This window comes from Macrobrachium nipponense, chromosome 4, assembly GCF_015104395.2.
Source record: "Macrobrachium nipponense isolate FS-2020 chromosome 4, ASM1510439v2, whole genome shotgun sequence".
NCBI lineage: Eukaryota > Metazoa > Arthropoda > Malacostraca > Decapoda > Palaemonidae > Macrobrachium > Macrobrachium nipponense.
The window spans coordinates 89,975,109-90,000,524 of record NC_061100.1 but is presented as its reverse complement, the minus strand read 5'-3'; the positions used below and the strand labels follow the sequence as shown (position 1 = coordinate 90,000,524).

Below are 25,416 nucleotides of genomic sequence, written 5' to 3'. Positions count from 1 at the left end.
TCACAGATTCCTTGCTTTACAATCTTTGATTGTTTTTAACTGGTTTCCAGTTGGCGCAAGAAGATTATCCTATTGTTAAGACCTCAGGTTTGTTAGCTATGAAAAATACCAATTGATATAAAATTTGTCATTTTAAGAATTTTTTTTTTTATACAGGGAAATTTTTTGTTTTATTTCAAAGATGTTTATTGTTTTTTCAGCTATTGTATGACATATATCCAACTCTTGAGGAGCTGGAAGATAGTGCAGTTTCTCTAAAATTATTTGAGGTTAGCAGCTGACCAAAAGAAAAAGTTCATGAACTTGAACAGTGAAGATGAAACACAGGAAAAGTTAGTGATACGACCAGGGAAAATGGGAGATGTTTCTGCGCCCGAACAGAGTGCTAACTCTTCTAGGTTGACCTCCAAACAAGTTGGGTTTTACAAGCACCTCGTAGACTCTGTTGAACAACTTAAACATCTTGCTCACCTATTAGGAGTATCTAAAGTAAAACTATTCTTCATGTTGGCATCTCTTGCAGCTAAGAATAAGAGATTTGAAGATGCTGTGAAACTTTGTCGGTATGGACTTTTTTAATTTAATTTATTGTTTATCATTTTTCTTTCCTTCCAGAATTTTCTTAATTTGTTGTGCTGTTAGTATTGTTCACAATTATTGGAATAAGTGTATGTAATCCTATAAAAGAAGCATATTGCAAATTCTTTCTCTTGCTCATTAAAGGCAGCTTTCATGGTTAAAATTTCAGAGCTATCATGGATGATGCTCAAGTCTTGGATTGCTCCTCAGTTGTGCAAGATGTGGTTACTCTTGCCATAGAAATGCAAAGTGTGCAAAAAGAGGAGCCTGCTAACCAGATTTCTCCTATGCTGATGGATAATACAGCCCTAGTTGAACAAGGCACCAACAACAAGTGTTGTGCAGACCTCAACAATGTTGTTTTAGAATTGGTTTCCATGGCCATGGTATTTTCTCACCCAGGTTTGTATATATTTTTGGTATTGAAAGCTCCTGACCAACTATGTAGCAGTCTATTGTATGTATTCAGTTGTTTCTCGTGGTATAACCAGATAATCCTAGTCTTCAGGTTTTTACTAATGAGCTGCTTTATAATGGATTTTCCACAGTGGTACTTGTTGGTAAAAAAAAATGGTTGTAATCAGTTTGGATATAAAGTGCTTCAACTGCTTATAAATCTATAACTTCATTTGGTAGCAGATTTTTAATGTATTTTAATATTTTTCTGGTATGTATTAACTTTTGTTTGTTCCTACACGATATACAAACCCTCGGTCCTTTACATGAAGAATTACTTTGGAATTACGGCCGTTAAATTTTTGAACAAGTGGTTAGGCAGTAACTACCGTGTGGCAGGCGGGTAGCCTGCCAGCCCGGATGTAAACACTCCACTTTGCCTTCGGCCATCTTCCGATGAAGACGTGTGTTTGTGAGCGCTTGCTGACTGGCCGTTGATCATTTTCCTGGTGGGATCTTTCTTTTTTATTTTTGTTTTTTAAATAAATATGTATATACTGTGTTTGATATTATTAAATTCAGTCAGTTCCATTAATATGCAAACCCACATTTTGTGATAGCCTTTATAGCCGCCTTTCTATTTTGTGTTCAGGGTCGGCGGCAAAGGTATGCCAACATCTTTATTATTTACATACTTTTGCCCTTTAGGATGAGACATGTATTTAACGTGAGTGATAATGACCCTCGAGTGTGTGTAATGAGACATGTATTCATCCAAAATTTACGCCTATGCTTTGGAAATTACCGAAGGGAACTTCAGGGGTTTGTCGTTTGTTTTGTTTTTTCTGGTAATTTCTCTTCTCCGTCATCCTTTCACTAGCTATTGGACGAAGGTAGAAGAGGGGCGTGTGGTGTTGGTGTTTAGGGGATCTCTTTTCACTTCGGAGGGCGGTACCCTTGGATGCAAGAGGAGTATCCTTATTACTTTAAATCATATTTTCTTTATTTTACAGACTAACAGGGGTGATTGTTTACAGCAGTATTGGTTGGATAGCTCTTAGTATTGGATATCCTAATCTTAGAATTGTACCTGTGACTTGTAACATGTTGTGATACTGATCCTCGAGTGTGTGTACTGATACCCTGCTGGTAATCATATTCATTTACCACTACTATCCTGGAGTTACATCACTGGACGAAGCTTTTGCCGCAGCCCTGTGATGATTAACTATTCTTGATAGTAGAAGTCTTGCAGAATCTGGAGAAATCGAAGAGGAAGAGAGTTCGTCAAGTGTCATCATCCTCCTCTTCGAGATCATATTTTCATCAGTCTCCACCCCTTCGACTCCTAAGGCTCTTTGGCGTAGAAGGAGAAGGTAGTCTCTCTCTCTCTCTCTCTCTCTCTCTCTCTCTCTCTCTCTCTCTCCCCCCCCCCCCCCCCCCCCCCCAGAAGTCTCGTCATGGGACTTCTAGGGGTCTATCTCCTCAAACTGAGGAGGCGGTTGGGACTTCCGCTGGCTCCCGTTCCAGAAGGAACGGGAAGTGTCACGCTGTCCCCAGGGCCTAGCATGTCGGGAGCCGTAGAGGCGGAAACTTCAGTTCGCACTTCTACTGCTAATCCTAGAGTTTCTGCCCCTAAGACTAGTTCTGTGTCAGGCGCTCATTCACAAGTCCCCGAGTGCACGTAATCTTTGGATTCACATGCATCCAGTCATTGACGCTGAGTCCGCTCACCATCATGACTCGGGCACAGGGTGGAAGAAAGGAGCGAGTTGCTCAGGTGACTCGTGCCTTGATGGTGTTCAGTCTTGCAGTGATTGCTCAGTTCCCAGAGTTAACGGGACCATCCACGCTGAGACCTGTGGAGGCTCCCCATCCAGTCCTCTTGAGAGGTTTCGGCTTCAACGAGGACTTGGACGAGTCGGAGGATGGTATCGGCTCTCTCCAGTCAGGTGCATGCTCAGCCCCAGCCAGACGACAGTCACGTTCATGCGACTGACTAGTCTCGGTGGTGGCAGACGCTTTGCCTGCCATACGAGAGTTTGGTAACCCTCTTCGGGGAAGCGTTCTCTCCACTGCTGCTCCGTCAGGTCCTCCGCAGCCCCGTCCTGGATGGGAGAACCTTTTGCCATTCTGAGGAAGTTGGCGAAGAAGAGGAGGAAGTTGTCGTCTCATCTTTTTTGTCTTCGTCTTCGTCGTCGTCTTCTGCCGCCTTCTCCACTTCTCCTTCCAAGGCTCCCCAACCGAGGAAGAAGGAGGTGGTCTCTCCCCCTGACCTAAGAAGTCTTGTACAGAGACTTCTAAGGGTCTGTCTCATTGTCCCGGTGAGAGAGGCGGGCCTTCTGCTGGTCCTCCTGTTCCTTCGGGAACGGGGCCCCGTCTCTCCTTCCCCAGGGAAGAGAAAGACCGGGACCATAGAGGTCAAAAACCGCAATTGTAAGCTACAACACTTACAGTCTAGTAATATTCAATCAATTACTTTAATTTTGCAACAAACGGCAAGTCTCTAGCACTGCTGGTACATCTGCTCCTGGCTCAAAGAGGTTTCACCTCTGGACCAGGAACTGTGTCGGTCACTCGCCAGCAAGCGTCGCCGAGTGTATGGTCACCAGGAGGTGACTGTACAGCCAGGGTCTAGGCTTCAGAGTACACTCATCGCCAGGACCCAGGCACGGGGCGGAAGTATGGTAAGAGTTGCTTAGATAACTCTCTCCAGACCGGTGATCGCTAGCATACGTGACGGTCCCATCTGACCGTACACGAGGCGAGACTGGGAGGAGGTCCCCCAGGTCCCCGGGAACAGCTTCAGCTGCTTCTGGGACTGTGACGTGTTGTGAGGACGGGCTCAGTCACACCGCGTTGGTGGACGCGACTGTCCACACGGCTGGTAGCAGCTCCCCTGACACAAGGGATCGATGCTACCGTCCTTGGTTCAGTGCTTTCTGCAGGGAGATCACTGGTCCAGACATGCAAACCAGTCATCACCGTAGGTTGGTGATTGCTTGTAACCCTCTCCGCCCACCCGTACTGCCAGAAGATAGAGTGGGGGCATCAGATCTACCTCACCTGTCCCTTCAACCTCCTCGACGGGATACACTGGGAGGAGTGAGGCGACCAGGGGGGTATCGTGGGGAGTGCGCTTTTCTCGGTTCAGCCACGAGAGCTTATGTGCCCGGTTCGGTCTTAGGACCGGACAGGTTGTACGCTAAAGTGATTAGAGGAGATCGGGGGGTGGCTGGCGAGGACGATGGCGCTTTCCTAGACTCGCGGAGTTGTCATCACCGCTGTTCACGTGACGATCCCACTGGACCGTGCACGCTGAGACTGGTGTGGGCTCCTCCTTTGGTCCTCTTGAGAGGTTTCGGCCTCGACGAGGACTGTGACACGTCGGAGGACAGTATCGGCTCTCTCCTGTCAGGTGCACGCTCAGCCCCACCCAGACGACAGTCATGGTGCCGACCGGTTTTGTAACCCTCTGGAAAGCGTTTTCTCTAGACAGTAACGCTTTCCTAGACTCTCAGAGCGCCTGTGACTCGCTTCTCCAGCTGCTAGTTCCACTAGCAAGGCGAATGAAAGCGTCCAGTCTTCCTCCCCCATTCCCTCTCTTCCTATGGCTACGCCAGGAGGGGCGAGGTGAATGGGAGGGATCCTGCAGAGCATTCTGTGTAGGATTCAGTGTCGGGAGATTGCTTTCCTGGAGGGACCTACGGGTCCTACCGGACATACATCCATGTCGTTGAGGAAGGATCTTGCCCGTTCCCCCTCGATTTCTACAGGAATTGAGGAGTGCCACCACCTGATGATCATTTGACGAAATTCGGGGGATTTCGCCAAGCGCTTAAAATTCTTCAGAATTTCTAGCACTCTCCGAGTGTTTTTGTCTTCTACAATCTGCAAACACTTGGGCGAGACCACGGTCCAGAGTGGGCAGGACGAGAATTCCTGATAATTATTCCTAAGATAATTGGGAATCTTGCCAAATGCTTGAATATCTTGGAATTTCTGGCATCTCAAGAGTGTTTTGGTTTTCCTGTAATTTCCAAGCACACTGTCGAGACAGACATTCCCGGTAATTGTTATTACAAACTCGGGAGTCTCGCTAAGCCATTAAATTCCTTGAAATTTCTAGTGTTCGAAGGGTGATTTAAGGAAGAGTGTCTCAGCTCAGGAGGGGCTTGGCTTGGATGGACCTCAGTACGTGGTCACCCCCGGGATAAAATGAAGAACGGGCAAAAACAGTCAATCCTCCTCTCTTTTTTTTCCCTTTACTTCCTGGTTATACCAGAATGAAATGAGGAAATAAGAGGAATTTGGTGGAGTTTACTCCTCGGAATTCAAACCCGAGAGAATTTTTTTTGGTTCAATTCTAGGATCTTAACGAACATACGTCAATCCGTTCGGGATGGATAGCACCAAGAGTTTTAATACCTCTCCAGTGCTACTGTTTTGGGAACATCCAGTTCGGCTGAATTAGTCGTGTTAGGTATCCTGTTATCACCGTAGAAGTCTCCCTTCAGGAAAACTTCACCTTCTCTCTCTACATTAGAGAATGAAGGAGGTCTGCTTCCAGTCCTTATGCTTGTTCCTCGAATGAAAGAGAATTTAGGCTGGAGGTCGATGTACAGGAACGTACAAATATACTACGTTTATTTCTCTCGTAACATGCTTCTGTTATCAGTTGAAGTGTCCGAGTAGTTGGCACATAACTGTAGTTAACTCTACGGGTATGTGACCGAGACGAATAGTATCTTCTCTTAATTGACCTACAACTTGGGATAGCCTTGCAGGCCTCCCAAGAGTTACCGGTTTTGATTTTGAGATAGTAGTGGTATTGTTTACCAACAGCACCACAGTATTTGCATTCACCGAATAGGAGGGTTTTCTTCCCTTCCATTTTGGTTAAAATGCAAATGCTCGAGCATATCTTTTTTGCGCTCAATGGTTCTAGCTGAATGCATTCCTTCATGGAATGGAATACCTGGCAACTCAGGATGACAACAAGTTGCGCCATACACCGCTAGCTCTCGCTTAGCGGTGTATGGCGCGCCAGCCTGCCTCAGCCAGTACGGCTTGCTCTCTGAGATATTTCAGTTGGTATTCTCTCTCCTCTGTCGAGGATTAACCACCGATTCGAATCTGCCTGGCAATCACAGACTTGGGTCTCTGGTTGGCTGGAATTCTTGCATACGTGTATAACCATCTCTCTCTTGCATCGCCTTTTGCTGTTGCGAGAATTTTCAGACAGATATATCTCACTAGACTCTTTATCATCTTTCTGTTTACCTCATGGTAACAGAAGTTTGTAGCCTAGTATTCCGCTTCATCGCACCTGCCGCTGCGATGACACAGAATGATATTCTTCAGACAATCTGAATTTGTCTTCTAAAATACATTTCGTAATTCGTAGGTGTGCAGTAATTCTTTGTTCACCCCGAATTGTTGATGAATAACGGAAGATTTCGCCTGTTCCCCGCCCTGGCAGCTCTGCTTCCGAAGTACATAAATAAAAATGTCCTCCCTGATTCAGCCCATGAGAAGCAGTTCTTCAGGTAGTACAATACCTGTGTTTTCATTACTGAAAGACGCTCTGCTTTCATTGCAAACTCTGACTTCTCACCGAACAGCAATGAATTATCGGTTTAGCTTTTTCAGTCCTCTGTAAAACAACAGGGATTAAAGCCGTCTTCACTGGTTAGTGTCATCGACGGGACTTTTTCTATGATCAGAATCTTGAGATTTTACCTCTCAGATTCATCTGTGAAGATGTAGGTCCGCATTCACCTTAGGCATTCACTAGTATTAGTATTGTTTCTCCATAGTTGAGATTCAACTACTGAGGAGAACTTCTGTCTTGCCATCACAGGGACCTCGGTCTCTAGAAGGCAATTGACTATCGTCGGATGCGCATGCCTTGAGATAATCATCATCTCTTCTCCCAACATCATTGGCGAACAAGATAGACTATTTGTAGTATGGTTGTTTTCAGCATAACTCTTCAAAGGCAGATATCATGTTGTGACTACATCTCAGATGCATGACGGCTCACTGAGTCGTCATGCTGTGGACTTAGTATTGGTTGATCCAGATCAGTCATTACTTTGTCCTATTGGCGTGTTGCTGTACTCATAAAGGATCGACACCCACCATGGAGTGTCGGGGTCTTTATCCGCTGCGGACTGCCATTGCAGAAGTGTCCGATGACACATCTTTCTCTGAGTTAAACAAGACTGTGAGAGACTTCTCTGCAGTTGGATAGTCCAGTGGATGGGTACTTTTCATCACTCCGAAGAATATTTCGGACAGGAAGATAGATAAGGTCTCATTGCGACCATATTTTATCTTTTCCTTTAGGCCTGCCCACAGGTCCTTGGAACCTCCTTTCCTTGGACTGGTGGTGGATGCTTGCAGTTTGTGTTTGCTTACCCAGCTCCTTCAAGAGGATAAGTTGCTTCTCACCTATGTTGTGCAGTTCTAGAGTAAGAAGGATGCAAGAGTGACTGGCCTCTCCACCTCCCCCACCTCGTTCTTCCACTCCTCTTCCTTTGGGTTGAGGATAGTACTCAAGCTTACACTGGCTGGTTGGGCCATTGATGCGGTAAGCTTAGACATAGAGCTTCTTCTCTATGTTTCTTATCAGAGTCATAGAAGCAATCCCACTCCTTCCTCTAGCAAGGGGAGGAAGGAGACTGGCAATAATGCAACCCTTCCCAGAACTTTGCATTAATGCCTCCGACTCTAAATATTCTTCCTAGCCCATTTTCAGATGAGTTACGATTCCTCACCCATTTCGAAAAGGCCCAGAAGTCTGACTCTTGATCATGCTGCTCCTATACTCTGATCAGGTTGTCAGAGGTAGGGCACTCCTCGCTCTTACGACCAGGAGGAATAGCCCAGGTGTGCAGAACTCCAGTCAGTTCTAGAGGCTCACTCATATTCCTCCCACGAATCAGTGAGTCTTCCTTATGTTAAGGACCGAGGGTTTGTATATCATGTAGGAACAAATCACAATTTTTGAAAGTGAATTTTTTTTTTTTTTTTTTTTTTCCTAACTATACAAACCTGAGGTCCTTTATATATATATGCCCACCTCATGCTACCCCTCAATCTGAACCTGGGCCGAAAGGCAAAGTGGAGTGTTTACATCCCGGCAGGCTGGCTTACTCGCCTGCCACACGGTAGTTACTGCCTAACCACCTCATTCAAGAATTTAACGGTCGTAATTCCAGCTACACTGATAGTAATTCTGTATGTAAAGGACCTCAGGTTTGTATAGTTAGGAAAAATACAATTTACTTTCAAAAATTGTGATTTTATATTATTCTGTCAATAGCTTATTTATTATAAAGACCTACATATTAGTTCATGTAAATAGTGGTAAAGTAGTTTTTAAAATGTTTACCTGTTAATGGTATAACTAATTTACAGAAAAGTATATGATGGGGGAAGGAATTGAAACGCATGTATATTTTTGCAGTTGTTATATACTGATATGTATTTAAATTTCATTACGTATTAGTATGTATGAAATTTTATTATTAATGAATTGTGAACATATAAGTTTGCATTACAGGTGATGAACTAGTTATTTCTGTATTCATTCAGCAGCCTTTATATTTTACCTATTGGGTAATAGAGGAAGGTTTGATGATGTAAGAATACCTGTACATATATAATTACAGTCACTACCCTACATACAAACAGATATACGAAGAGATAGTGTCACGAGTTCAAATTTAGCAGAGTCGTATTCCTCCTTTGTATTAAAGTTTTTGTCTTTAATACCATAAATCTTTGATAAATCCATTTCTATTTTTAGTTTCTTTCAATAGATCTATAAATAGAAGGCTTATATTTGTCAATTCTTTATTTTCTTGATATGGCTGCTGCATTAACTAATTAGAGTTTTTGCAATGAACAGAACATATTAGGGGGTGATAACATGATGGTAAATATATATCTAATATTTATGTGTCGTTTTTTTATGAATATTCACTGAATAACTGGGGAAAAGTACTTCCCGATAGAAAACATTTAGTATGCATTTTTGTCAATAGATGGCAGTGTGCATTGTTTATTTTGTGAATTTTCAATGTCAGATGATGCTCCTGCAAAATTCTTTTACAAGTTTACATCTTTCAAATCATGGAAAAAATACGTTTTAATTGTTGCAAGAATCAAAATTTTCTTTTCTTTTTACTTAACATCCAAAATATTTCCTTTTAATAGAGCATAATTTAAAAATACAGTGAAAATAGTATAATCCAACACAACCAGCTGGCTAATTTCTGTATTACAGTAATACCATTTCAGTGAGGTTTTTGTATAACTGTAGTCACTTGTTTATCAATGTATATTTTTTTTCATATTTGAAATTATTGGCCTATTTTTCATTAGATTTTTATTTTAAAAATAAGACTAGTATGTAGTTGATCTATTTCCTCCCATCATCAAGAATCTCTTTTCCTTATGCATACTATATCTATCCTTTTAGCAGGTTACTGCAAACTTTTCCCTGCATAGCATGCCATACAATACTAAAATCAGCATCCTTTGGGCCTCAGCTGTATTGCTTTCTTCCTATTGAATTTTACTGGTTCCATATTTGGCCTGCTTCAGTCTTCACCCTTTATTTAAATAAATCTTTCGGTGGATAACATTAAGTCTTGAAGTGGATTAGTGGTCTGGTTAAGGGGTTTCAGTAGTGATGTTAGTCATATGATATACAACTGCTTTTCCTAAAAATATATAAACTTTTTGAAACACATTTTAGTTTGTATGTGCAGATAAGGTTTACATTTCTGAGTTGATGAAAATGTATACAATACTTCTAAAAATAGTCCTTCTCATAAAGTACACATTTTCACCATACAGTATTGTGTTACTCTGTAAGTTTTTCTGTAAAAGTCACAACAATCCCTTTTTCAAGCACAATGATTTTTTATTTATTTGTAACCACATTCTTTTCATTGTGTTTTATCAGGAAATTTATTGTTAATTTCAGATCAGCTGCATTTACTCTTAGAAGTAGGTATGTGGTGTCAGCTTGGAAGTGCCCTTTATGCTCAGTGCCATGTTGAGGGGATCTATACTCAGCACAACTTGGATAGCAGCAGCCCTTACACAAGATGGAAATTCAGTCCTGTGTACAGTGACACTAGCATGCCCATTGAGAGTGGTGCTGTGAATGCCATGTTAGCAGATGCTTTAGCATTATGGATGGCATCACAAGAGAATCAAAGAAGTAAGGCAGTTGTTCCCTATTTAAGTGGTGCAAAAGAAATTTGCTCTTCCATGACAGTGCAGATTTAAATGAAAATTCTGTTTTCAATCTCATCGGCCATCTCAGTGAACGAGGACATGACATGTTGACCTTAACTGTATCCTTACGTAAAGCACTAAGGACCTTGCTTTTCTGTTCCAAGTCAACAGCATCCATTACTAGTGCCCACGGTTATCAGCAAATTCTAAATTTATTTTTGAAAATTATTGGTAGCAAGAAGCCAGATGTCATCCTAGCAGTCAGTTTGCTCACTCTTCTTACTAAAAAGGATGCCTCTAAAGGACTCAATGAATTGATAAGAAGATTTGGTTCAGATTACTCAAAGCTGATATCTGTAGCCGTTATAGGAAAAGATTACTGTACCCTTAATGGCATCAGAGAGGTTTGGGAGAAGTTCAGTGCTTTGCACAAAAGATCCTTATGGGGCAAGCAACTATCTGATATGAATATATCATTCAAGGAAGCATTCAGAGATAGCAAAGCTGTCATCACAGTTCTTGATGATGTGGTTGCTCATCCCGATTGTTCCTTTTCTCTGATATATGAGTACTGTGAAGACTTCAACTTGGATGTCATAGATGCTTTTATTCTGCATTTGAGGGTAGTTTTACGCATGTGGTCTCCAGAGGTTCCAGATGAAGGTAGAAGGCCAGGTACAGTCCTTCGAATAGAACCACCTAACGCAGTTTTCTCCAAGGCTCAAGCCATTATTGCTGAAATCAGTAACAAATCCGAGTTGCAAGAAATGCTCATGGAAGAACTGAACAACATCAGTTCTTATAATTATGAAATTTTGGAGCTAGTACTTCAGCAACTTAAACGTCTCCAAGGCGATCCTCAGGAAGTACAACTCTTGACACGAGGGCTAGATATAGTGAATTTTCTCAAAGTTTATCCAAGGCAGTGTCCTCCTGGTAATGTTGAAATAGATGACTGGATTAGCAGGCATCCGCAGAGTCTGGGTCCTCCTGAAATTTCAAAGCATCGCCTCCCTTTTCACGAGTTGTTGAAGCGCAGTAAATCAATAAAGATTATTGAAGCTGAGCTAAATACATCCACTATTGACATTTGGCTTGAAGCTGCACCCACTCTGAAACTGAAGTCAGATGAACTTTGCATGATAGCAATTCAGAATACCGTTTCGAGTACTCTAGAACAAGAGAATGTTAGCAGGAAGCAAAGTAATCGTGATGGAAACACCACCTGGCATGTGTGTAGTACTAATAGTGTTTTATTAAGTAAGATTAGAAATGTTGTAAGTAAAATAAAGTCATCTGAACTAGCAACTGCCAATGGTAGCTGGATTGTGAATCGTCTTCCACCTGGTCTTGATAAAGTCTTGGCAGCAGAGAAATGCAAAGCAATGGCAGAAGAATGGAAGGAGCAGCAGAGTTCAAACTCCATGGCAGCTGATGCTTTTGCATCTTTCAGTAGCCGATATCAACAGCTGGCATTGGAGCATGCATTGCACAAGTACAACTTGGCTGAACCCAAGTACCTTGCACTTACACGTACACCAATGGAATTGATCTTCGCTCTGTATCAACATTCATCACTGGGCTCCCTGGCTACCTTAAGTACACATTCCATGCCTGACATCAATAGTTGTGTGGCAGATATTTGTGCAACAGCTGGCTTAAGACAGGTAAATTATATAAACCTGGGACATTTTTATGTAATACTTGGGTGTCAGTTTTTCTTCATGTCGGGCAAAGCTGTCAGTAGGCAGTTCACCCAGACCAAGTGTCAAAATATTTAGTGTAAAAGTTCATGTTCATATAGTATTCATAACTACAACTCTACAATAAAAAAAATAACTTTTTTTATTTATTGCAAAGAATCAGTTGCATATTACATTAATAAAAAAATCAGTAACAGTAGTTTATTTTATATAATGTAACGTTGGTTTCTTTGCACTTTATTCATTGTTTTTGTGTAGCCTGTCATAGAAAAGGTTATTGTTGATGCCTTTATTGTTTACACTTTACATTTCATTGGTGGTATACAAATAGAAGACTACAGCTAGTTGTCAACTTACGACCTATGCAAGTTATGACTGATAGACTTTACAACTGATAGACTTTACAACCACCCACAACTAAAACGACTGGGAAGTGACATGAGCAAGAAAGAGTGGTGTCCAGCTAAACATACAACAGTTTTTTTTCCAGCTCCTGCCTCTCCACACACGCAGCTCACTTTTCGAGCTACTAATGACTATTATCATGCATTGGCAACAAGGATATAACTCCAGTAAACTTATGCCATCAAACACAACCGTAGGTAAAATTGAGAGCAAATAATTTTAATCAAAACTTAAGGTCTTGAAAGAACACATTTTACTGTTGTTTTCACGCCAATAAAAGATAAGTAACGTAATAATAAAGCTCACACTACGAAGAAATTAAGTGAAAATAGTGAACAGAATCGTGTAATATTTTTACACAATAAACATCCCCACAACGCAGTCTGTTAAAAAAAAATTACATTAGTTCACAAGACATATTAAATTCATATTTCTACTTAAAAACACTTATAATGACAATTCATTGTCTCATATAAGTAAAGTATCTAGATATTTTACAATAACTAGAAGCAAGGCAATTTGCTGTGAATTGAGTTAAATACTGCAAAATAAACTTGTATTTGCCATCAGCTGATTTCCAAACCAAAACATTGACCACTTTATTAGTATGTTATGATACAATAATATGAGAATACATACATTATTATTGGATAAAGTAATGTATAGTTTTTTTCAAAGATTTACAGAAAAGATGGATATTCATTGTTTTTTTTTTATTTCATAAATGTACATAGCTGTCGGCAGCCTGACATCGCTCAACTAGGTATGCTGATGTCGATCCAAATCTGATTACCATTTCGTGTCTAATTTTTTTTTCTACTGCTATATCATAGTCAGAATTGGCTTAATTAATAAACTACTAAATTAGTATATCATGTATGTTGTATACAGTATACTGTAGGCTAGGCTACTGTATTCATATATATACGATATATGTACCATGATAACATCATCATCATATACATGAGGCTAACTTGTTAGATGTTATTCCATTTCTCTTTGTAATGAATTATCCTCAGCCAAAGTGCATTGAGCCTAAGAGAATTAGCTGAAATTAATAATTACTATGCCATATATGTATAAAGTATGCTGTGTAGTGTAGGGTAGGCTACCCTATATGTAAAGATGGTACTGATTACCCTAGCGTAGGCTAGGCTAGTATAATATTCTTACGGTAAATTAACATAGACAGACTTACGTCCAAATCGATTTAAGACTGGTTGGTCGTAACCAGTTGCAGTCATAAGTCGACAACTACCTGTACCAAAACAAATATTCAAGAAGCACTGTAGCTCATGAACTTTTAAGCTTATTTTATATTTCAGGTTGCCATCCAGTTAGATTTACTGGAGAAATGGCTTCCGCCTTCTGAAGCAAGTGAAGTAGGAAGTGGTGAAGAAACTGTTACAAACTTTAAGATTGCTTTTGAGCCTGTGGCTTCTTCAGAAGATGGCTCTCCAGATGATGTGTCCTTATCCAGGTATCACCTTTTAATGGTATTGTGATTTTTTATATATATGTATATATATATATATATATATATATATATATATATATATATATATATATATATATCATATATATATATCATATAAAATGTTTTTCTCCTGACAATGCATAAATTGAAGCTTCTTACATTCTAATTGTATGTAACTCTTAGGGTGATCTATCTGTTGCGGTGCTGTCCACAAGAGGAGGCTGTTAGTTACCTGCTGAATAGAGCTTTAACTGGGGACACAAGTGTTTCTGCTTCTCATCGTTTAAGAGCCCTCCGGTGCCTTTTAGCCATTGCTGATGAGAAGACAATTCAGAAATGCTCTGGTAAAAGTATTTCATTTATAAGGTTAGTACAGTACTGAATAGCCAGTGCAATTTATTTTGTTAGTCAATAGTTACTATTATAATTTTTAAAGCAGGCTTAACTGAACATGTTTTTATTGACAATATAAAGAAATAACAATCATTTGTAAGTATTGCTTTTTTTCAGGACATTCCTGCAAACTGTGACATATGTTAGCAGGCTGGAAGCTCTAGGTCATGCCACTAGTGTTGATCAGTTTAATGCCATGGATAAAGGAGCCTTAGTGGAAGGCCTTTGGAGATCACAACGACACAATCCTCTTGCTCTTACCCTGGTTACTGACCTTTGCCATGATTACAAGGTATGTAGTTCAGTAAAGAGTGGAAAGGTTGAATAAAGGCTATGTAGAATTATACATTTTAAGGACAATAAAAAATACAGCAGTAGAATTAAGGAAAGATTATATTTAACAGACCGTACATAAACAGTACGGGATACAAAACACAAAAGAAGGGATGAAGCCATCAAAGCTATTAAGGAACTTGTGAACCAAGACTAAGGCTAGGTGCTAAACAGACTCCCAACAAATATTTAAAGATGATATAAAGTATAGATTCTTCTCATTTGTGTCTGTGCAATGTTGTTAACATCATGTTGACATCTAGGATACTTTTACAACCTGTAAAAGTGATATGACCTGTTCTATTTTCAATGCTCTGAGAAAGTTGAAATTTCTGTATCTCTCACACGGCAGTGAAGATTAGTGCCTAATGTGTGTGTGCAAGGTACATTATATGTTGCACTGATGGTTCTTTTTAGCAAGTTTATCTTTATTTAAATTACAATATGTAAATATCGTTTTAGTAGCAATATATACCAAGATCCTTTTCTCAGTTCTTTGTTAGTTCCGAGTGTAAGAGTAGTCATACAAAACAGAGCTTATTTGATCGGACATTTTGTAAAACTAACATTGTTCATACACGGAACAAACCTGCAGTCTTAACAGTCTTCTTGGGCTAGCTGGAAACTGATTAAAAACAATCAGAGATTGTAAAGCAAGGAATCTGTGGCATCTGGCAACTCACGTGGATACGAGGTGGAAGCTGGTCATCAACCAGGCATAGAACCCTGTGACATGTCAGTCTTTCTTTGACTGCCTTGGAGAATAGTTGCTTGCGCTCTCCTTCCCAAGCCAGTTGTTTTGTTTGCCTGTGATTTCATGTTTCAGTGTGTTTATGTGTGTGCCTTGTTGATTATCATGGAGTCCTCCAATTCTTCTAGGCCTTGTCAACGCTTGTGCCCGGGCATACAGGGATTTCTGTGCTTCAGCTTTTTGGCTGCTACCATTACAGATCCCCATACTACATGTAGTAGGTACCGATCTAATTTTTGTACCATTACTAATCTTTGCTCGGAATGCTGTTCCTGGGTTGTGTCGCAGTGAAGGTAGCATCGTAGAGTATCTACCTGTCCTCCTAGAGTGGGTTTTTCACCTCATTTGGACGGTTCAAAATCCCCTTCTTCAGAAGCGTTCCCTCTGCGTCAATTGTACCCCAGTCTCCTTCCTTTTCTTCTATCAATTTGTTGCACTGGATGAGATTGTTTAATGTAGCCCCCCCTCTCCTGTGTGACATAATGTCCTTCCCGAGAGAGAGAAGGCTATGCTTTCTGCTTTCTTTGTTTCAGATTTTGAATCAAACTAGATGGCAGCTGTTTGGGTGTGTCTAGGCTTACATGGGGCCCCCTTTTTGAATGGCCTATTCTCACATTTCATCCTCCTCTTCCTCCTCCAAGTGAAACGGAGAATTATGAACTTTGTGGCATTGTCTTCTGATAGTGAGAGTTCTTTGCTGACTTCTCTACATGGCTCTGTGTCTCCCTTACACGTACATGTACATAGGCATGGAAGTGTTAGCCCTTCATCTCAACCATCTCTGTCTCCTGTACCTGTTCCAGTCCATCGTAAAGATGATAAGGCTCTGATTAAGAGGTCGAAGGTGCCTGCTATGACTCTCTCTCCTGCACCTTCCAAAGATTCTTCTCTCTGCAAATGCGTTGTGGTTGACAGTTGAGAACGTGAGCTGACTCTGGTCTGCGGACGTATTTCTCGTCCGCCTTCCAAAGACTGGGACCTTAGAATCAGTCTCCTTCAGGAAGTTCACTTCAGCGTCATTCCCTGTCTTGAGACCGTGGTTGGTCGCATGAGCATGTACACAGTTTGGCTCAAGACCATGTATGGGTTTCTTCACAAGGCCGTGTTCTGGAGCCCTGTTTCAGGATCTTTGATAGTTAGGGACTCCACTCCAACCAGTGGGAGGCATGATGCCCGGCTTCCTAGGGAAGCCTCTCCAGTGCTGTTAGGGAAGGATGAGGATCTTTCCTAGCCGCCGCCTTTGTGTCGTCAGTCTCCTTTGCCGGAACCAGAGGAGGGAGAGAGGCAGGAGTTTGTCCTCTTTCTCATAGGTTATTGATCTCATTTGTGGGTTCAGTAATCTTGGGTGTATAGTGGACTCCTCCTCCTCCTCCAATATTTGCATTCTCCAGATTTGTGGACTCAAGCATTCATGGATTTCTCTCTGGAACATTTCCCCCTATTATTCGTTGGAAATTCGCCTATTCACGGTATTTTTTTTTAGAAATATCGACAAATTGCTGTTTTTTATCAATGTCATCATAAAATGAATTTTTGTGATAAAACTTAAAAAAATAACAGGTATGCAAATTGTTAGTGTTATTTTTTTTAATTTTAACAAAGAAAATAGGCCATTTTAAGTGTTTTTATAGGGGTTCCAACTATTTGCGGAGGGGTCTGGTATGCATCCCCCACGAATACAGGGGGACCACTAGAACGCAGACTCAGTCTTCTGTGACCCGTATGGGTATAGAATTTCACCAACGTGGTTCAGTTGATGCCCTGTCACCTTAATTCGGACATGAGCCATCTTAAGCCTGGTTTGACCCTGGATCAGGTTAAGGCTGAAGGCCCATATTTTTCTTCACAAGAGTCCTTGGCTATGGAGGTTACTGCTTCTATCATCTTGCAGAATGTGTCCTGGTTGGACTTGTGGTCCACTGTGGTAGCCAGGATAGCGTTGGATCGCACTGAGGGAGGTTCAGTCAGTTCTTCCTCCTTTGTCAGGCTATTGCAGTCTGAAGCTAAGGCCATTTCATATCAAGGCCATCTTGGTGCGACTTTTTAGGCCAACATCCCTCGGGAGTGGGAGCCGAGACTCCACCTTCAGGAGCAAGGGCTTTGGGAGCTTCTTGAGCATGAGCGAAGGTTCGTTCTCCAGCCCCAGGTTCTAAGGGCGCTTCCTATGGAACCGGGGCCGTGTAGGGATCTCGTTCGCGAGATTCCCTTTATGTGCAATCTTCTAAGGGAAGTAGCAGCATATCCACTGCCAAGAACACAGGATTAGCTCCATGTCGGGACAGTGGCACAGGACGAGAGAAAGGATTGAGCCATGGCTCGGCCCCACCTGCAAAGACTAAGCCTGGTTCTTCGACAGGAGCCACGAGTGTTGCACTTGTCCCTAGGGAAGGAGCAACAGGAAAGACTAAGAGGAGGTCCCCTTTTCAGTCCTCTTCACCAGAGGCTTTGGCCTTGAAGAGCACTGGGGTGCATCATGAGGACAGTGCTCGTTCTCGCCAGGCAGGGGGCTGCATCTCCATGGGCAGCAGCAATGCTCGCAAGGCCGTGGCTCCCACCAGCTTTGTTACCAGCATTGCTGCAGTGCAGTAAGAGCAGTCTCATTCTCCTCAGGAGTCCACTTCATCTCTACAATTGATTGATTGATTGATTGTGAGTTATCTGGCGTCACAACTACCATCTCTACGATTGTGATCTCCTAGATACAAGCGCTTGTCACCACCACGGATTGGGTCAAGGGTGTGGCTCACCCCGCTGCTGCCAGGGGGAGGGAAGGCACCCGATCCACCTCTCCTATTCCCTTTACTTCCTCAGGATACACTGGGAAGGGCGAGGAGAACAGAAGGAACCCCATGGAGGTTTCTCCACTGGATTCAGTGACAGCGGCCTACTTCCCTGGAGTCTTAGGATCCCATCAAAAGGATGCATCAAAGGGGTCACCCTTATGAGGGAGTAGATCGGGAAGACCGGTCCCTGGAAGGACTTGGGCCTTTACCAAGGGATTTGGATACCCCCGGGATACAGATGACTTTCGCAGAGATTGTTGTGCTGATACGTCAGCACAACAATCTCAGGGAAGCAGCTGTGACCTCTACAAGAGATTGCCCCTCCTGGCTTGAATCCTTTTGGGGACCCAAGAGGGAACCCAAGGCCTCGACAGGACTCCTGTGGTCAGCCTCGGCTAATGGAGTGTTAGATCAAGTGAATGATCTGGTCTCAGGACAAGAAAATTTGCTTTGTTCCAACCGTTCAAATTTACTGCTTCCCCTTCCTCTACCTCGCCAGACAAGCCTCTACTGACTAAACAGGTTTACCTGGACCTGGTTTGGCTCAGGCCGGGTCTGTCGCTGCAGCACCTGACCATGGAGAACGTTTCTCACATCAGGAGGCAGTGATGTAGGAAGCCACCACCTTGGCGGCTCTCCAAGTAGTCTCCTGGTTGGACTTGTGGTTGTTCAGTGTCCAAGGTCGCTGCTTCCTCGGGAGCCATCACCCCAGTGGAAGACTGCGCTTCAGGAGGCTGTGTCAGTCTAGAGGTAGGGCAGTTACCTACCTGGCCCATAGACTGCTAACCTGTGGGCGAATCTGGTACTCAAGAGGCGCCACGCTGCCATCTCTCGAGCATTCAGGCCTCTCGGTTCCGAGTCGGTATTGGCCTTGAGAAATGGACCGTTGCTGGGTTCTACCTCTTTAGTAGTGAACAGGTAGATCCCACGGTGGACAAACGGAGGGAAGACGACAAGGACCGGCTTGTCCACCAGGCAATAGCGAAAGCTGCTGCACCTTCGCATTCTACTGCAGCCAGACCTTCAAGTCTGTCTAGCTCCTCAGCTCCTAAGAAGTCCACTGCTTCAAAGGGAGCCAGAGGAATGACCCAGCCTTCTTCTTCCTCTTTGAAAGGTGCGTCTTCACGCCCCTTTCAAACAGCCTTGCCTTTGGGGGCGAGGAAGGAAAGGGAAGAAGAATAGGCGGAACATTAGGGATGGTGCTCTCCCCCATCTGCTGCCTTTGGTGGGGGTTGCTTATCGAGCAATTGAGCAACTTGTGAACTAAATTTTTTAAAGTAGACACACCAAAATACTCGTAAACTATAGGCACTAAGGAAACACAAAACATAGTTAACCAGCATAGTTAACCAGTATATTAACAATATACCGACATACACCGAGAAATTTCCCTCAAATAAACATGAACACCTAACAAGACTCAAGAGGCTCTCGTTACATTAACTGTGTGGTCCTGAAGAATTTACGACAACTAGCGATGTACTATGTACCGGATATACCATGTATCTCATTCAGTTCTGTAATTACCTGAAATTATGATAGGTCGTTAAACACAAAAAGCATAATGAAAACAAAACTGTCTTAAACTGCCTATCAATCTATAAATAGTAAACTGATCACGTTAAAGCTGAATTATCAACGTTCAGATTAATGGCTATCCTAGCAAAAATGCATATTACAAACGTAAAACTCCCAAAGGTATATAAAAACTGCTAACAGTCACTAGAGTACGAGTACTAGATGCCAAGACACAAGACACATAAATTTTGATGCAGTTTGATGATTACTTTAATTTAAGACAAGCAAGGCTTGAATTTACAAAGGGCTTAACCAATGATCCGCTTTCAGGTTGACCCTTACCTGTAATGAATTCCAGAGCGGCGGTTGGTTTTATTAAGAGGTTATGTTCAGGCTCTTGATCACGACTCATGCCAAGACGATGACGAGGGTTGTAGAACTTCTTCGAACAGACGGCGGCACAAGGTAGACACTGTAGCACACTCCTCAGGAATAAGTTTACACCACGATCATTGCTGGTATATCAGGTTAATAAAAATGCATATGAAAGTCAGCTCCTTCCAGGTCCCCTTGATAGAAGGAAAGATTAAAACTCCTGCAGGTGGTTTGCGTCCGAGTCTAAGACAACTGGCTGCCGGACTGCTGCTGCTCACTCCGTCTTAACCGAAGTAAACATTTTTGCCCAATAAACTACCGGTAACAGGTGCAAAGGTCTGTTTGAAATGGGTCGAGGGGTAATTATATAAGTGACAAGTACTTAATAAAATCAATAATTTACATATCTTGTCTTAACATATGAAATATATTAATACTGCATATAGTAAATTGAATTTCCTTTATCTTGGCAGCGATTGAGAGCAGAGACCTGGGTAGTGGATGTCCTTCAGGAGGGCTATCTACTTCCCTTCACCAGTCACCCAGTCTGTCTCCTATCTTACGAAGTGGGATTGATCTTCAAAACGCCAGGCCTTGGTGGAAGAAGTGAGAACTATGTTGAGCAAGGGTGCTGTGGAAGTCATGTTGGACAGATCTCCAGTGTTTTACAGCTGAGTCTTTCTTGTAGAGGAGACTTCGGGGGGTTGGAGACCAGTCATAGACCTTTCTCACCCGAACCGATTTGTTCACCAGACTCAGTTCAAGATGGAGACAGCACAGTCAGTGTTGGCATCCATCAGGGAGAAGGACTTCATGCTTATGGTGGACCTAATGGATGCATATTTCCAGATATCCTTCCATCGGTCATCCCACAAGTACCTCCGCTTCGTCCTTGGGGAAATGGTCTACCAGTTCAAGGCACTATGCTTTGGACTCTTGACTGCCCCCCAGGTGTTCACAAAGGTGTTCAACCTGGTCTCGGCTTGGGCAAATTCGAACAGGATACGTCTCCTGAAGTATCTCGACGATTGGCTGGTCCTGCTTCTGCTCGTAGTTGCTACAGGACAGGGATCGCCTTCTCGAGTTTTGTCGGAATCTAGGGATCTTGATAAATCTGGAGAAGTCCGATCTCGAACCCAAGCAGAGGACATTGCATCTGGGCATGCTGATAGACATGGTAGCAGCAAGAGTCTTCCCCTCGGACTCTCGTATCAGCAGGTTCAGAGAGGTAGCATGGCTATTCCTGTCAAGGCAGGAACAACCTGCTCTATTATGGCAAGTCGTGATCGGTCACCTGTCATCCTTGGAGAAGCTAGTCCCTCACGGGCATCTTCACCTGCAGTCTTTCCAGTGGAGACTCAGGTACTTTGGTCCCAGTCAAGAGATCCTTAGTCTTTCCTGGTTCCTCTCTAGCAGGAAGTAAGGGAAGACCTGCTTTGGTGGCTGGACAACAGGAACCTCACCGTTGGGGTGGATCTGACCCCTCCCCCTGCGGACATGCTCCTGTTCTCGGATGCTTCAAATGAGGGGTGGGGTGCACACCTGGAGGAGATGCTGACTGCAGGGGTGTGGAACATTGATGACAAGCAACTTCACATCAACGTACTGGAACTCAAGGCAGTCTTTCTGGCTCTCCAGGAGTTCCAGGAACGAGTGATGGGACACTGTGGTGTTGATGAGCAACAACACCACGGTAGTGGCATATGTTAACAAGCAAGGGGGACTTGCCTCCCCCAAGCTTCACAGATTGACAATACAGGTGCACAAGTGAGTGGTGGTTCACTCAGTGGAGCTGTCAGCCAGATACATTCCAGGTTAGAGGAATGTAGGGGCAGACAAGTTCAGCCACCAAAATCAGGTGATAGGAACCGAGTGGTCCCTACACCAGGATGTAGCGGAAAGGCTCTTCAGCCTATGGGGGTGTCCAGTCATAGACTTGTTTGCCACCCGGTTCAACAGGAAGGTGGAAATCTTCTGCTCGGTGGTTCTGGACCCGTGAGCAGTAGCAGAGGATGCATTCCAACACCCGTTGGACAGCCTGGAAACTTACGCCTTTCCCTCGTTCTGCCTGATTTGAGCCGTGCTCAAGAGGGTGCTGATCATGCAGAATCTGCTGATGATTCTGGTGGCTCCCAAATGGCCGCCTGAGGCCGTTTGGTATCCCGACCTCCTGGCTCTTCTCTCTGAGGCGCCAAGAGATTCCCCCTTGGCACAACCTACTGTGTCAACCTCACATAGAACAGTACCCCCAAGCAGTAGAGTCCCTGTATCTTCACACTAGGAAATTATCCACCATCTCTTACGAGCAAGAGGCTTTTCTTGTTGAGCAGCAACAGAGATGGCTGGATACCTAAGGAAGTCCTCTGCAGCAGTATATCGGGAATTGGGCCCCCTTCTGTGGTTGGTGTCGTAGACAGGGTATCTCTCTGGTCGGAGCCATTCTCCAGCAGGTTGTAGACTTCCTAGTCTACCTTCGCCGAGAGAGAATCCTCTCGGTCTCAGTGGTAAAGGGTTCTAGGTCAGCCTTAGCCTTGGTCCTGAAGCTGAAGGGGAAGGATATCTCATCCTCCTTCGAGATATCTACCTTATGAGGAGCTTCAAGAGGTCTTGCCCATCCAGGAATCTCAGGCCTCCTGCGTGGGATGTGACTCTCGTGCAGAGTCTGACTCGTTGCCCATACGAACCTCTTCGAGAGTCGTCAAATAGGGATCTGACCCTCAAGACCGTCTTTCGCTGCCCTGGCCAATCAGCGAAGAAGAATAGGCAAAACTCCATGGGCTATCTTGTTTTGATGTTAAAACACACAAAGAGGTTGGGATCGGTTTTCCTCAAATTTGTCTCAGATTTCGTAGCAAAGACTCAGAATCCTGCGGTCCCTGACGCTAGATTAGAGTCCTTCTCCGTCCCCTTCCTCAGTGACTTTGTTGGTGACAATCCAGACGAGTTGCTACTCTGCCCAGTTAGAGCACTACGGTGCTACCTGAAGAGGACTCAACATCTTCGGCCTGAGTGTTGACGATTCTTCGTGAGCACCAATGGTTCCAAGAAAGAGGTGTCCAAGAACACTGTCTTTCTGGCTTCGTGAGACGATCAGAAAAGTGTACTCTGCTGCGGGTGATGACACCAAGTACCCTTTGTCCGAGAGCTCACAAGGTCAGGGGCATTGCCCCGTCCCTTGCGTTCTGGAAGAACCTGCGGTTTAGCAGGTTTTGAAGATGGGGGTCTGGGCAAGACAGACCACCTTCACCTCTCATTACCTTCAGGATATTACCCACAGGTCCTTGGACATCTTTTCCTTGGAACCAGTGGTGGCTGCTCAACAAGTTGTGTAGCTTGCCCAGCTCCTCTAACAGGACAGATTAGCATCGTGTCTTGTAGCACAGTATGAATGCAGAGTGACTGGCTTTTCTTCATCCCCTTCATCCAACTCTTTCTCTTCGGGCAAAGAGTACGCAGACATTTTCTTGCTGGACTGAGCAATAATGCAGGTAAGACACTCCTTAGAGTACCCTTTCTATTCCTTTTTTTTAGTAATAGAAGTACTTATCCCCCCTCCTTCCCTTACAAGGCAGGGAAGGGGGACATTGGCATAAGACAAACCTATAACTTGTATTTGCTTTATAGTCTCCAACAAAGATGGCGGATCTCCCCCTCTACTTGCTGGGAACAAAGGAGAGTGCAAATTATTCATAAAATTACCCAAGGCCCCTCCTGACGTTTCCGATACAGAACCGCTAGAGAAACCGAAGGGGTATGAGACAATTCAAAGCAGGTGGAGAAACATATGGAGCAGCCTGGTTTATTACCGATACAAAAGAAGCCGGTAAAGGTTTGGCATCCAAAGATGGCGTCACCCCCTTTCTTTTGTATTGGCTTTTCCCATAGAACCTTCTTCCACTGTTCCACCGACCAACCGCGACAAACAGAACACGGATTAGTAACCGTACATACGTTTTCCCTGCACCTACTACACGTTGGATGAGGATCCGTCGACACCGAGGTTAGGAACCTAGAACAAGGGAAGCCACTGACTCCTGGGCATTTCCTTTGTCTCCTCTTCGAAGCGGTAGACGATCCCGATGTTGAGGCAAAATTCTCCATCATACCACGTATACACTCTTACCACACACTGATCACACTTGGAGAAAGAAAAGGAATGAAAAATAAAAAATGAAATGGATAAAGAACGGGCAAACTGAAAAACCGGCTTTAAATGAGATAGACAGTAACACGTCTTATCTTAAAGGCGGTAGGAAAATAACTGATGGGTCACAGGTAGCCGTGGGCATTCTGGTATACATGCCCCCGTGACCTGGTATAGATGCCATAGTCCTGGATCTCACAAGTGTAATTTAATTCTACCGGTTTCCAGCTTGGCGCTAGTAAATCCTAATGTTAAGACCTCAGGTTTGTTAGTTATGAAAAATACAAATTAGTTACAAATTTGGTATTTTTCTGCTTTCCCATAAGGGCGACCCACCGTTTGCCCTTAGAGAACTCCAGAGGCCTGACTCTGAGCCTGCAGTTCTATAACTTCAATCAAAGGTCAGTGGCAGGTCCTTTTCCCTTGCTCTAAAGACCGGGAGAAGAGCCCAGGTAGGCTGAACACCAGTCGGTTCACATGAGCTCGTGCAGATTCTTACCCCCAATAAGTGAGTCTCCCTATTGTAAAGGACGGACGGTTTGTATATCGTGTCGGAACAAATCAATTTTTGAAAGTAACTTGTATTTTTCCTAACTATACAAACCTAGGTCCTTTACATTTACTGCCCACCTCAAGCCACCCCTCAATCTGTTACCTGGGCCGAAAGCAAATTGGTGCTCTCACTCCCGGTCGGGTGACAACAAATGACTGGACTGGTAGTTAACTACCTTATCGCCTTGTTTGAAGTTTCAGCGGTTGTGTCCAGGCTTCGCCATAGGTAATTCCTATTGTAAAGGACCTAGGTTTGTATAGTTAAGAAAAATACAATTTACTTTCAAAAATAGTGATTTCAGACAAGTGCTCCTCTTTCTAGTAAGGGGAGTGAGGAGTGGTGACAAACCTTGTTGCTTGAACAGGCAGAGTTTTCTTTATGTTCCTGAAGTGCAATGAATCTGTGGTCATATATCGTTGTGTTTCAACCCAGATGACTGAGTTTTTAGATATCCAATTGTCTATTCTCTCATGGGCTTGGACCCCCTTCTTGAAAACTCGTTCTTTTAGGAAGGGTTGTTAGGTGGGTTAAACTTCCAGCCAGTTTAAGGTACTTGTACCTCACTCTTAAGTATAAGTCTATCCTATTGTTCAGACTGAAGGTTTGTTCCTTGTATGAACAAGTGACAAATTTTAATCAATTTGTATTTTTTTCATAGCTAACAAACCTGATGGTCTTAAAGGTTTAACTGCTCACAACCTCTAGCCGCCCCCTCTCTCTCTTTCCTGGGCTGGGGGAAAGGCCGACA

The 25,416-nt window shown here is 43.4% G+C and overlaps 1 protein-coding gene across 1 annotated transcript in view; it reads left to right on the top strand.

Moving 5' to 3' along the window:
• The first annotated feature begins 294 nt into the window (after positions 1–294).
• The window catches only part of LOC135211007 (kinetochore-associated protein 1-like), a 70,817-nt gene continuing 45,695 nt past the window's right edge, over positions 295–25,416 (top strand). Inside the window, 7 exon segments of the mRNA XM_064244023.1 lie at positions 295–563; positions 749–981; positions 9,977–10,258; positions 10,261–11,900; positions 13,667–13,821; positions 14,002–14,184; positions 14,329–14,503. Coding sequence (XP_064100093.1) covers positions 298–563; positions 749–981; positions 9,977–10,258; positions 10,261–11,900; positions 13,667–13,821; positions 14,002–14,184; positions 14,329–14,503 — 2,934 coding nt within the window. The 5' untranslated portion in view covers positions 295–297.